This window comes from Nipponia nippon, unplaced genomic scaffold, assembly GCF_047370975.1.
Source record: "Nipponia nippon isolate SJK-2023a ecotype South Korea unplaced genomic scaffold, ASM4737097v1 scaffold_4, whole genome shotgun sequence".
Lineage (NCBI taxonomy): Eukaryota > Metazoa > Chordata > Aves > Pelecaniformes > Threskiornithidae > Nipponia > Nipponia nippon.
The window spans coordinates 109,575,730-109,589,875 of NW_028262358.1; the positions used below are offsets into that span (position 1 = coordinate 109,575,730).

At 38.5% G+C, this 14,146-nt stretch overlaps 1 protein-coding gene across 3 annotated transcripts in view; it reads left to right on the forward strand.

Moving 5' to 3' along the window:
- ASAP2 (ArfGAP with SH3 domain, ankyrin repeat and PH domain 2) overlaps nt 1–14,146 on the forward strand; it is a 93,960-nt gene that overhangs the window by 44,274 nt on the left and 35,540 nt on the right. For all 3 annotated transcript variants that reach the window (XM_087774213.1, XM_087774214.1, XM_087774215.1), the window contains exons 6-9: nt 6,883–7,012; nt 9,447–9,532; nt 10,903–10,978; nt 11,479–11,565. In XM_087774213.1, coding sequence (XP_087630339.1) covers nt 6,883–7,012; nt 9,447–9,532; nt 10,903–10,978; nt 11,479–11,565 — 379 coding nt within the window. The remainder of the gene's footprint in view (nt 1–6,882; nt 7,013–9,446; nt 9,533–10,902; nt 10,979–11,478; nt 11,566–14,146) is intronic.

Consider the following 14,146-nt stretch of genomic DNA (forward strand, 5'->3'; position numbering starts at 1 on the left):
TTTTTTTCCCCTTTCTTTTCCCTTTGGGTTAACACGCCGTTCAAGGCTGCTAGGCTGCTCTTTGTCTGCATATCCCTCTGTATCATATGCTTAAGATCATACTGTTCATCTGCATTTCCTAGTCACAAGTACAGACCTGTGAAGCTAAGTGCCAGATATCAAAGTGGTATTTTTGTAGTCTGGGGAGAAGTGACAGTGTCTTCATCCTGATTTCTGTCTCAACAGGCTGTCTTTATAAGGAAGAACTGGAGCTTATTTGCCTTGATATCTCATTTCTCTTACTTGCGTTTTTGCGATGACATACCAGGTGCTAATATACCCAAGTGTGACCTATTTGAAAAGAAATTCAGTTAATTAGAAAATGGCATTTGTTTTGCTTTTTCCCCATAACAATTTCTGAGCTGGTACTTCAAGCTCTGTGTGTAATTAAGTGTGTTTAAAAATTAGTATGTATCTAGTCTTGTTTGGGAGAGTGATGTTAAGATCCATTCTTATGCTCTTGGATCACTATCCATCAATGTTGATTATTATACAACAACGTCGCCCTGTAGCTACCTAACTTCTCGGAGTATTTTCCTGAAGATTGCCTTAGGTGAAGTAACTGAGAGAGGCTGGATCCATTTTTCTTTATACCTTGGGACTGTTCTTGAATAAAGGAGTAAGAGGAGCAAGTAACCCATAGCTTTATGTCAGCCTACCTCAATGAAAAATTGGGAACATCCTGAGGTGACATTCCTGAATAATTCATCTTTTCTCACCATCAGTCATTAACGTGCTTCAGTTAAAGCCATAAAGATTTTTAAAAGTTTTTGAAGATTTAAAGTAGTTAAAAGCAGTGCCTTTCCCTTAGGACCTCAGTTAGTCTTTGTTTCCCATATAAGAGCTGCGTGATGCTGCCTGCTACTACAGCACCGCAGCGGGACTAGTCTGTCTGTGTCCTTTGGGTGGAACTGGTGCAGACTGGGCTCTTTTTGTTATGAGGCAGTTGCTTTCCCCCATGTACTTAAACACTAATGGCAGACGCGCCGGGGGAGCATATGGGGAAGGAGTACACATGTCATAAAAACTGCTCATTCTCCCAGCAGGCAGACCTTATTCAACAAGGCAGCGAGCCAGATTTCACCCACATTCTTCAATTTAATCGGTCCTGTTGTGGTCGATTTTGAGGTAAAGACATTGTATCAATTTTGCACAGGAAACAGAAGCATAAACTTACTGAAGCATATTATTTACTCGTTTTTTAGCTGAATAGTTCTGTCTGTATTCCAGACATAACCCTGTCTTTCCTGAAAAGAAAGAAATGTTAATTTTTTTAAATAAGATGTCTTGGTTTTAGGCCTGTAAATACATATTATCTTCAGAAGTCCTCTGCTAATAAGTGTTGTGCACTACAAGCTTTTTCTGGGAAGGCTGGCTCCCTCTCCTCCTTTGCCACTCTCTTTTTAGAAGCTGGGCATGAGGTCTGTTATGCACAACCAAGTGAAGAGAACAAGTTGTTTCAATGTGCTTATGGGATTATAAGATCAAGGCAGCTGAGGTGCATTACGTTACTGTGCAGAAACGCAAGCACTCATATCTAGATATAACCCTATCATTAATGATTTGTTTCTGAACCATTTGAAGTCAATGGAAGAATGAACAAATTCTTATTGCAGTCTTCTGTAAAGATGTCTGCATAGCTATTTGGTTAAGTGATGATGTTTCCAGTTTGGTAAACTATTTTTTTAAACAATATCTAAAAAATTTATCTGAAAATTCTGCAAGCTTTTCTCAGATTACTTCCTCAGAGACCTAACTTGATTCAGTAGATCATTGATATTCATAGATTGTAGATATTTCTGCCATGTTTCCTTTTAAAGCATATACATAAGACAAAGTGGAGGTCACATCTTCAAAATAGTGGCATAGAATGAAAGTGTTAAACAAGGTAGCTTTAATGTAGAATCATAGAATAGAATCATAGACTCATTTAGGTTGGAAAAGACCTTAAAGATCATCAAGTCCAACCATTAACCTAGCACTGCCAAGTCCACCACTAAACCATGTCCCTAAGCACCACATCTACCCGTCTTTTAAATACTTCCAGGGATGGGGACTCAACCACTTCCCTGGGCAGCCTGTGCCGGTGCCTGACTACCCTTTCGGTGAAGAAATTTTTCCCAATACCCAACCTAAACCTGCCCTGGTGCAACTTGAGGCCATTTCCTTTTGTCCTATCACTTGTTACTTGGGAGAAGAGACTGACCCCCACCTCGCTACAACCTCCTTTCAGGTAATTGTAGAGAGCAATTAGGTCTCCCCTCAGCCTCCTCTTCTCCAGACTAAACAACCCCAGCTCCCTCAGCCTCTCCTCATAAGCCTTGTGCTCCAGACCCTTCACCGGCTTCGTTGCCTTCTCTGGACACGCTCTAGCTCCTCAATGTCCTTCTTGTAGTGTGGGGCCCAACACTGAACACAATATTCGAGGTGCAGCCTCACCAGTGCCAAGTACAGGGGCACTATCACCTCCCTGGTCCTGCTGGCCACACTGTTTCTGATAGAAGCCAGGATGCCATTGGCCTTCTTGGCCACATGGGCACACTGCTGGCTCATGTTCAGGCGGCTGTCAACCAACTCCCCCAGGTCCTTTTCTGCCAGGCAGCTCTCCAGCCACTCTTCCCCCAGCCTGTAGCGTTGCATGGGGTTGTTGTGACCCGAGTGCAGGACCCAGCCCTTGGCCTTGTTGAACCTCATACAGTTGGCCTCAGCCCATCGATCCAGCCTGTCCAGATCCCTCTGCAGGGCCTTCCTACCCTCCAGCAGATCAACACTCCCGCCCAACTTGATGTCGTCTGCAAACTGACTGAGGGTGTACTCAATCCCCTCATCCAGATCATTGATAAAGATGTTAAACAGAACTGGCCCCAGTACTGAGCCCTGGGGAACACAACTTGTGACTGGCCATGAACTGGATTTAATTCCATTCACCACAACTCTTTGGGCGGAGCCATCCAGCCAGGTTTTCACCCAGTGAAGAGTGCACCTATCCAAGCCCTGAGCAGCCAGTTTCTCCAGGAGAATGCTGTGGGAAACGGTGTCAAAGGCTTTACTAAAGTCCAGGTAAACCGCATCTACAATATACTGCTTTGAGCCTGAGATTTCATATTAAGTGTTTTTTATTTTGAAGAAGATTACCTGCAAATTAAATGGAAAAAGCTTTGAATTAATCAGCATATATTAGGGATGAAGTACTGGAAAGATCTGGACATGTTTTGCTCATTCTGCCCTCTTCTCTCCCATCCTCCAGTGCAGGATGAGTGAAAGGGAAAAGCTTTCCAGCATTTCCAAAGGGAAAACATGACTTCTTCATTCAGGACTTGGGTGATAAGAGAGAGTGATGCTTTACTGTCAGCCTTGACAGACTATAGGGTAATATAAAATGGAGGCTCTTTCACTGAAAGGCTAGGATGCCAGAGCTGAAGTTGGAGAGTCAGGCTGAAAAGGAAGACTAGACAAAGAAAGGATATTTGAATTGAAAATGTATAATATTATTTTGTCAAACAAAATAGCTCTTGGAAGCACTCAATTTTCCAGAGTGATCCCCATTCAAGTCTGTGCCTTCCAGGTGCTCTTCCCAGTCTCTGCACCTTCTCATGTACGTACGCAGACTCAGCCTGGCTTACTGCTATATAGGGAAGGAGAGGAAGAAAGACAGAGTCGTTGCCCAGCCAGCCAGTTCACCGCTGCTGCATGTCCACAGGGTGTTGTACTTGTTTACCCTTGTTCACTGGCTGAAAATAAATACCAGTATGTGTGTTAAACAGTAAAATAGGTCCTGTCCTTTTTAGAGTTTAAAAAAAATAAAAATGCTTACTTTGATGTTTATTTATACCATGATCTGTACAACAAAATTGATTTCTTTGAAATATGAATTAAAACTGATATTGAAAAAGAGTTGTTTTAAAATTGGAGCTGTAAAAATAGTCATATAGTAGAAACTGAAGGGACGAGACTGTTTATTTTGTATCTGATCGACTTTTCTGTTGAAATTCTTCATCCTGTATTTCAGCTTTACTTGTCTGTTACACAAATCTGAGCTCACTGTATATTAGTCATGTGCAGCTGCGTTGTAAATGGACTGAAGTGTGCTCAGATTTTAATCTTAGTCAGCAAAGTCTATATATGTGATATGTACTGCAATGGGCTTTGAGAACAGCAGCTTTACAAAACATTTGCTTCCTTCTTACTGCTTCTAGAGGATTTTTCTAGAGTTTTCCCAGTTTTCTCATTAATTTTGCTTAACTGATCTGCCTGGAAAACCTGAATACCCTGCAATATTTGGAAATCCCACAGTGGTACATTGTAGAAGTGTCTTTGCCAGCAGGATTTGGTTAATGTCCCAGTAGAGTGACACTTGAAGCTGAGTTGACTCTTGTATTTGGATAGGAAACACAGCCAACCTTTAGCACTCAGAAGATTTCATGCAACACTGCTGTACCTGTTTTCTTTGTTTTCCCTAGAAACAAAGTGCCCTGTAGTATCACTCAGATAGGAGGTAGCATGTTACTGTAGCAAAACAACAGGTTGAATTCTGGATTGCAAAGCTGAAAATGTAGTTAGGGCCTAAAAGCATAAATAATAAGGAAATGCGAATGTGAAATGCACCATCATGTATCTCTGGTACTTTTCACCGAGAGATGGTTTGTTTTTTGTGTGAAGCATCTCTGAAGTTTTTGAAGCCACAGAGCCTGAAGCTGCAGCAGATGGCTTCAAGAGAATGTCTTATTTCTCTGAATTACTTGGTAGATGTCGGTATGCTTTAGTCTTGGCTTAACTACCTTTTGCCTGTGGAGTGTGATTTGTCCTTTAAAGAGTAGAAAGAACTCTTTCACTGAAATCTAGCTCTTTCTTTTAAAGGAATTCAATTTCTTAGAACAATTAAAATTCCGTTTCTTAAAACAATGCTGTAATATTGTGCATAATGTTTGACTGGCAGTATTAGGTGTCTTTTGGTTTAACTAGCATTTAGAGACACCTTATGACATGTTAATAAGCTCTTAAAATTTTAGAGGTGGTTATGTCATTCTATGTTCGAGTACTGTTCTCTGTAAATGATGAAAATACAATACAACAGCAATTGATGGTTATTAGACTTACTTTTCAGTGAATTCTTTGGCCTCGTGAATTGCTAGACTAATGTGGAAATTGAGAGAACTAGAAGAGGTTTGACTTTTTCAGAACTGTGTAGTATGATACAATGTAAACTCTCCTAGAGTGTATGCTAGGAAGGAGCTGCGCATTTGTCATTTTCTGTGAATCTTTTTGTAACAATTTATCTTCCTTGTTCATGGTTGATGTCCAGTTCATTCTTGTGCTTGGACTCTGTATTCTGTGGCTACAAAATGGCATTACTGGCAGTAAGTAGGTAAGAGTAGAGACTTAATTTTGATAAAAACAGAATGTTCTGGAATCGAGTTTCTGTTCAGGCGAGTGAAGGTTTTCAGAATATTTATTTCAAAGGAGAGGAGCTTCCCTCCGAATGTCTGCTTCTGGCGGGATGCGATGGGCTGAGAAGGAGCGCGGTGCTGGCTGGATGTGCTGGCTGCTGGAATACTGCACGGGGCTGGCTCTGCCCTGCCTGCCAGTACCGAGAGCGCAGTGGGGCGTTTTGAATTGCCGTTCAAAATGTTTCCCTGTGGGAATGTTATGGGATGGGATTAATGGGATTAATTCTAGTTTTCCGTTGCTGCTTGAGGTGTAAGAGGAGGCAGTTCCTCATTCTTGAGAAATATAAGTACAGAATGTATTGTTGACTGGAAGTCCTTAGACCATCTAGGGCATTTTCCCAGTAGCTTTTAGGGTAATGTTAACATCAGGTTAAGAGAGCACTTGAGACACAACATCTTCTCAGAGGGAGAGCTGAGAGACACTTGACTGCCCAAGAGGAGGTATGACAGTGCGTGTGTTATTTGTTCCTCTCGTCTGCTTCCTGTATTCCTGTGTAATGCTTCCTCTTGTTCAAAAGCAGTACAACATTTCCTCAGGAAGCTCTTTCCAGAATTTTCAGCTTCCAAACTGTGCAAGTGGCAAACTAAAAGTCTTTCTCCAAGGAGTAAACACCCTCATGTATTTTCTTTTATTAATATCTTTTTTTCATATCAGGCTTGTCTAACTGGGTAGTATAATTATGCCACTGCCTTTAGGAATAATATGGAGAATAGCTGTAACAAATGCACAAGTGTGTTTAGGGGAGTTATACTGTATGGCAGGCATTGGTTATTCATTTATATTCTGCGGGAGAACCTGTTTTATTCAAAGCTCTTGGAAAATGTTCATGGAAACTTTTAGGGAATTAGGACAGCTGGTCTAGCAGACTTTGAAGTCTGCAACACAGCCGGCTGGCCGGCATTCCCAGTGCCAACTGGCTCAGTAGCAAGTAGAGATGGCAACTGTGATTTTGGCTTAGGAAACCCTGTATATATAGAAGATGACTTGATGACAGGCAAGACTCAATAAATTTGGTGATATAATTGAACTCTGTTAACCAGTGTTTGGTCAGTTGGGATTAAACATCCCCTTACATTTTCAGTTAAAATTCATTATTTTGTTTCTGGATTTTTTTCTTCAGTGCAAGAATTTAGTATCTTCCTCTCACTTAGTATCTTCTTTTGGAATATCTGTCAGGACATTATTTTAACAGATGATTGAATTAGATTTCAGCTACTGTATGTCATTGCTGATCTTTAGTCATTGTCAAATTTCAAATGAAATGTCATCTGGAAGTAAGTCATATGCAAAGCTACAAGAGTTTGGCTCTGCATCTGTCAGTAGACTTTGTGAATAATCAGATTTCCTGAGAGGCTGTGGATTTCTCACTTCATTGACTGATTCTTTGCCTTATAGTACAAAAATAGAGAAGGAGAAAAAAGAGCATGCTAAGCTGCATGGGATGATCCGTACAGAAATAAGTGGAGCTGAAATTGCAGAAGAGATGGAGAAAGAAAGAAGGTTCTTCCAGTTACAGATGTGTGAGGTAAGATGCAACATGAAATTCATATTGTTCTGCTAATATTCTTACGAAAATTTTGAAAAACACAGTTGTTTAATATGTTAAAGGGAAATGCCAAGTTATTAGTGGACTGCATTTGCTAAAACACTTTTTTTTTTTTTTTTTATCCTGATGCACTAACTTTGCAGGGAATTTAGATCTTTTCTAATTTCACTTAACAAGTAAATCGTAGAATAAATAAATAATGCAAAGCTCAATTAAACACTAAGAGATGATAATAAATAAGCCTTTACACCACCACTTCACTATAAGTTATTTTAAGCCCTAGATCATTCTCTGAATTGTTCCCTACGCTGGCAGCTGTTGCGTTATTATGAGGAGAGACTCCAGTCTAGCACACTGTTGGGCTAGTGCTGAAAAAAAATGCTAAGGATGGAATCCAATTGTCTTTCAAGATGTTTCAGGCTGTTTCTACTTTGAAATCTTAGTGATTTTGCAGTATGTTAAAACTGATGTAGATGTTTTTTGGTTTGATTCATTTAAGGGCATGTCAGGTTCCATGGTTGGGAATTCAAGTTGCTGTGTTTGTTCTTTCTATGCATTAACTCAAAAATATACTGTGGGTGTTTCTTCTGCTTTTACTATGATGATTAGAGCTAATTTGACTCATACGCCAACATAGCTTAACAGCAGTTTTCCTGAAGATCACTTTTAGTAACTGCATGCACTGATAGCGAGTAGAAAAGCTTCACATTCCTATAGGGAGTCAGACTAAAGTATTCAAAACTGATGAAGGGATTTGAGTACCCAATAAACACATGGATGTTGCCAGCTAATTGCCCATCTGTATCGGTCTGAAGAAACAACCAGGAACAGATGCTTCTCTCTTCCTGTGTCACAGTAAAGGAGGAGTTCGCTTTAGTCAGTTGTAGTGATAATGAAATGCAGGGTGAAGTCTGTGAAATTGAATCAAGTTACCTTAAATGTGTAATAGAATCATAGAATCATAGAATCATTAAGGTTGGAAAAGACCCTTAAGATCATCGAGTCCAGCTGTTAACCTATCACTGCCAAGTCCACCGCTAAACCATGTCCTCAAGCACCACGTCTACCCGTCTTTTAAATACCTCCAGGGATGAGGACTCGACCACTTCCCTGGGCAGCCTGTTCCAATGCTTGACCACCCTTTCGGTGAAGAAGTTTTTCCTAATATCCAGCCTAAACCTGCCCTGGTGCAACTTGAGGCCATTTCCTCTCATCCTATCGCTTGTTACTTGGGAGAAGAGACCGACCCCCACCTCGCTACAACCTCCTTTCAGGTAGTTGTAGAGAGCAATAAGGTCTGCCCTGAGCCTCCTCTTCTCCAGACTAAACAACCCCAGCTCCCTCAGCCTCTCCTCATAAGCCTTGTGCTCCAGACCCTTCACCAACTTCGTTGCCCTTCTCTGGACGTGCTCCAGTGCCTCAGTGTCACCTCATTTTAAATTAACAGGAGCTAGAGAGGTGATTCTTCTAACTAAATACTATCCAGTGCATATGTCTACATTTAGGCTAACGATCTATTCACCTGAACCAGCACAAAAAGCTGCAACATTGAAAGCTGGCACTTGGATACTGCTTTATTTTAGTGGGTTTAAAACATTTAGGTGTACTGTGGGTAGGGGAAAACCAGATGCATTAGAGCATTGCTAAGACGACATTCACTCCTTTGCTTGGAGGTCACTGTCTAAGCAGGGGTTAAAAATTGTCATTTAATGGACAGTTAAGGACTCCTGTAAATATTTGGTCAATCTTACTTCTGCTTGCATGGCTGACATCTTTTGTGCTATGGCATTCAGGGGAGGAGCTGTCACTTAACATGGACCTTGATTGTGCCTAATGCAAAAGGACGCTAATTACACTTTTTTTTTTTTAGCTTGACAGTAGATTTTTAAAATCTCTTGCTAAACTGTAATTTGCTATAATTACTATGAATAAGGAATTGATAGAGAAAACAATAAAATCAGAAGGCAGATTTTAAAAACAGTTAAAATAATCCCTCGCTTTTTTTTTTTTTTTTTTTTGAGTAAACTGCTTTCTTGCTTAATGACATCTATTTAGCAATGAATTTAACAACTAGTGAGACAGATACCTAGATGGGCTGCTAGGTTTAAGAATGGGTTCCTAAATTTACTGCACAAATCCTTTTATGTTTCCTTTAACACAGGCTTCCACTAGGAGCCATGGAAGATGTTTTAACAATTTGAACTAATCATAGGGAAGCATCCCCACAGCGTATCAAAAATCAGCGGTGACAACAATTGCTTTCGTGTGATTAAACCTTGAAGCCACTGTTTGATGCACTCTCTTTTAGGTGTTCTAAATCTGCAAGCTTGTGGAAATATAACTGAAAATAAAATGTTAAAAAAATACTGTGGCAGTAATAATTAATTTCTTTTGTGAATTACTGTTTTAACAGTACCTGCTGAAAGTCAATGAAATCAAGATTAAAAAAGGAGTGGACTTGCTTCAGAACTTGATCAAGTATTTTCATGCTCAGTGCAAGTATGTTTTAGTTTTCTTTATATCTACACAATAACTGGAGCAATGTTTTGTTTAAAACTTTTGACATCATCATAACACTTTTCTAGATTTTTCAAAATAAATCTAAGATTCAACTGTTCTCGCTGATGTCTTTTGACAAATTGCTTTTGTCATAGATTAGTCATTGCTTTTGTTGCTGTATTCTGAAACATGTAATGAGGTTGAGCTAGTCCCATAGAATATAATTGTCTGTTCCAAAGGAGTGCCACACAATAATTTGGCATATTTCATAAACTACTCTTGAAACAGAGCTGTTAGTTTGGTCTATTAATTAGTGGTGCATTGGTTTTGACAGGCTTTTTTGAGTGTATCTAGCAATGATGTAAATTAATTCTGTGCTCAAGAAAAATAAATTGCATAAGCAGTGGGACAAAGCTATATTGAAAAATCACTCTTTTTCTAATTAATTGGAGGACTCAGTAATAAAACACAAAGCTCTCATTAGAATGATGTACTTTTTTGTGGTAGTCTTACAGATCAATAATATAGCAATAAAGTCATAGCTATAAACTTGAAAGAGCCGCTGTTAACCTGGTCAAATCAGTAAGTTTTCATCTTAGAAGACCAGTCTGCATCTGTGTGTACTCCCTATATAGCTATGTTGCTTTTAAAATGAGTTTCACTTGTAGTATGTCATTCATCTGCTCTGTCCATTTAATAAAGTTTCAACAACCTAAATGCTGTGCTGTGTTGTCACTTTCATGTCTGCTCCCCAGAGTGAAAATATTTTCTATTGCAAATGGTATGCAGCAATTTTTAATCGAATGTGCGTGTAGTTGTGGTTTCTTTAAATTCATTTTTTAAATCTCACTTTTTTTTTTTTAAGAGCTGGAATACTTGGCATAGATAACATTACTGTGACAATACAAAAATACACATGATACAGTAAGATGTAGCATATTCAGTTTGCATATAGTCCATAATTAACGCTTGGGAAACAAAGGGGTTTTCCTTTAGTAAGAAGATTGCATCAGATGTGAAATTATTTGGCTCCAGGAAGTCACAATTATTTTATACCTACTAAAGCTTTTGCTGTTCTACAAATGAATCTTGCTTGTTCTGGGCCTTCAAAAAGTGGGATGAGAACCTGTATTTGAGGTGAGAAAGAGGAAAACTTATGTGGCAGTTCTGAATCTAATTGGGGATTTTGCATGTTAGAATAAGCTATGATGGAAATACAGAGGTGGATCGGTCAAAGATGCATAAAAAATAAATGTTTAATGTTTTGAAGTTTATGGCATGGCATAATAATATGCATGTCTTCCTTTGGCAACTTTTAAAACAGAGAATACAAAGTGAAGTTTAATAACAGTTTGCTTTTGGTTTTTAAGTTTCTTTCAGGATGGGTTAAAAGCAGTTGAAAGTCTCAAGCCCTCAATCGAGACACTCTCGACAGATCTTTATACAGTGAGTAGCAACCTTTCACATTTGTGTTGTAAACTTAGTTTTTTATAGTAGAACTGTGATCACTTTGGTTCAGGTTGACTGACTGTTTTAATAGTCAGCATTTTAAGGTTTTGAGTAGATTTTTGAGTAAAATTTTTTTTTAATATCATATCCAGAAGCCTTAGTTTCAGTTCAGGACCCCACTGTGTAAAATGTTAGGAAAACAGCTTTGCTCTAAAATTTTAGTAAGTGGAAAATAACATATGGTTTCAAATTGAACACAAGGAAGCAAGGAGAGTGTGAGGCAATACCAAAGTCTTAACCCAGTAACATCCTCACCGTTATCAAGTTTTCTGAAGATATAAAGGAAAATAAACTCATCATGTTATCTTTTCTCTTTATGTTTTCATTCTTGCTCAACATTTCTCAGAAAAATGAACCAATTAAGTAGCAAGTTTGGAAGAACTGCATTGAAAAGAAACAATAATGTTATTTTTAACCTGTGTTTTTCTTCATTCAAGATTAAACAAGCACAAGATGAGGAAAGAAGACAATTAACACAGCTTAGAGATATTTTAAAATCAGCACTCCAGGTTGATCAAAAAGAGGTGAGCATATAAGGTGGTTTAACTTTGGGATACCCATTTTAATTACTTCTAATGTAATGTTAGCATTTGAAATAGGGTTATTTTAACTTTTCTCAGCCATCTAATTTCTTTTGTTTATTCATCTTTGTTTTGATGCTGATATTGAATATTTCTGACAAAGGCAACTTTTTTAAAATGAATTCCCACTAAAAATATATGAGACTTATTGCAAAATAATTTCTTTTTGTTACAATATTGCGAAATACTTAAGATGGTGCACTGTCCGTGAACTAGCAGGCAATGGTGTCTATGTTGCTCAAACTGAGAATGGAAGAACTTTGGCAGTATCAAGGAGACCCCATTAGTACAATCTTATCTTACAACAATATTCCAAACTGTATAAAGATTATGTAAAACTGAACTTCAAATCCCAAGACACCTCTTGTCATCATCTGCAAAAGTGAGAATTAGGTTTGCTACTCTGCTGCAAGATGCCAGTTTTCAAACATGCAAGAGCTGGGTCAATTCAGCAAATAAGTATTTTTTGAGTTTCGATTATGATTGCTGTTAGATTTAAAGAATTCTGGAGTAGTTTTATTTGGCAAACTCTGATCTGGAAGGAAGCATCTTTTGTATAATCTAATCCTAAATATTGCATCTACTTTTGTTTCAGATTGCTAGTGCTTCCTCTTCATATAAATAAATGCCAGCCAGCTTCCTTTGTGTGGCTGCTGGGCCATGAGTAAGTGATGAATGAGCCCTCTCCCCCCTTTTCAGATTCTCTTTCTGAGAAGGATCACAATGAAATAGTTTAGTCTGTAGAGCTCAGACTTCCTTGATCTTTTCCAGTCTTGCTTTCATCTTCCCATAAAGGTTATGGTCACTCCTAGCTCTTACCGGTGGCCAGATGATGGTTGTTGAGCAACCTAATCTAGTGACAGATGTCCCTCCCCATGGCCCAGGGGTTGGACTAGATAGATGATGTCTAAAGGTCCCTTCCAGCCCAGACCATTCTGTTATTCTATGTGTTGCTGACAGGCATTTGAACAGTCTTAAACACTCTCCACTTTGAGGTGCTGTTTGTTACCATGTGAAGTTTGCGATATGACCATTGTGTGCAAAGTTCCATACAGTTTGCAGGCACTTTCTTAGGTTCTGCCTGGCATTTAGGCCTCACTGAGGGGTGCGTTTGCTAAAAACTTCCAAATTTGAGCTCTGTGGAATGAAAGACTAGTGATCCTAGTGGAAATGGCAACTACTTTGGAAGCACCATTGATTGCCTACTTTCAATAAGAAGGCTTTGCTGTTGAGGGTGTGTTAGCAGGCTTCCCATTTTATTTGAGTCTTTGTTCAAGAGAGATAATAGAAGCAGTTGGGTTTCATGGTTGCTGGGAATGTCGCTTCTCTGTGTTTACCTGTTTATCAGTGATACTGGTATTAAATGTATATGGAAGATGTGGTGAGCACACGTCTTTTCACAGACTGAAAAACATAATAACACACATAAATTTATTACTTGTACTGGTTTTGTTGAGTTTAAAAATACAAGTGTAAAAAGTGCTTTATGCTATATTCATTATTTATTAATTCTGAAAATATAGATATAGATGCTTACCTGCAGAGCATGAGAAGTACTATAATTATTTGTAAAGTTTTTTGAAAACATCAATTAATCAGTGGGATGCCAAACAATCTTGGTATAATTTACCCAGTAATATTATTCTTGTTGCACTGTAATTTCCTTTTCTATAACTGATTTCTTTTTCCTTCCTGAAACGCATTTACATTTTGTGACCGAAGTCTAGGAGAGTAAGTGTTACTATGTTTTAATGAAAATAGTTGGCATGATTTCCATTCAGATTTCAAGAAACTGGATTTTTCCTCTGAGCTTTTTTCTGTTGGTATGAAAAGACTGGTTCTTTTTTTCTCCTCGTCTGTTTGTTGTATTACCAAAAAAAAAAAAAATTTATCATATTGTTCTTGGGAAAGAAAATTGCTGTAAGACAAATTGGTGATTTCCTTTTCACTCTTTTTGGGGAATTAAATCCAGTTGCTTGATTTTATGTTCTTGCAAGATTTTGAAGATATATGTATTTTTAATTAAAATGAACTTCAAGTATGAACTAACAGAACATTGAAAATATTGTTTCTGTTGTGTTTAAAAAAAAAGACACAAACACCCATAGTGAACCTTTTTTGTTGTGCCTGTATACATAGTTTCCTCCTGCACAGAACTCCCTCAAACCTGGTTTGTATTGAAACTTTTTTGAAACATCATTGTGTGTACACCCCCTTAATTTTTAATTTTTAAACTTTTATTTCTCGAACTGTAGAGCTCCTACAAGTTTCAGGGTCAACCTTAGAGTCGTATTGCCTTCATTTCTCTCTTTCCTATGTCCTCGCTGAAGGAAGTCTTACTGTAGTGTTTAGGTTTGCTTCTGCTTCTACGTGTTTGGTAGAACATATAATCTATTTAGGCCACTGCAAAATAGGATATATTTTGTGTTTCTTGACAAAAATCATGGTAGCTGTGCTACAGGAGAGGCTGCCTGCAGGGGGTTCTGGCAGATACATCTGTTGGAGGCTCTGTGGGACTGTAATA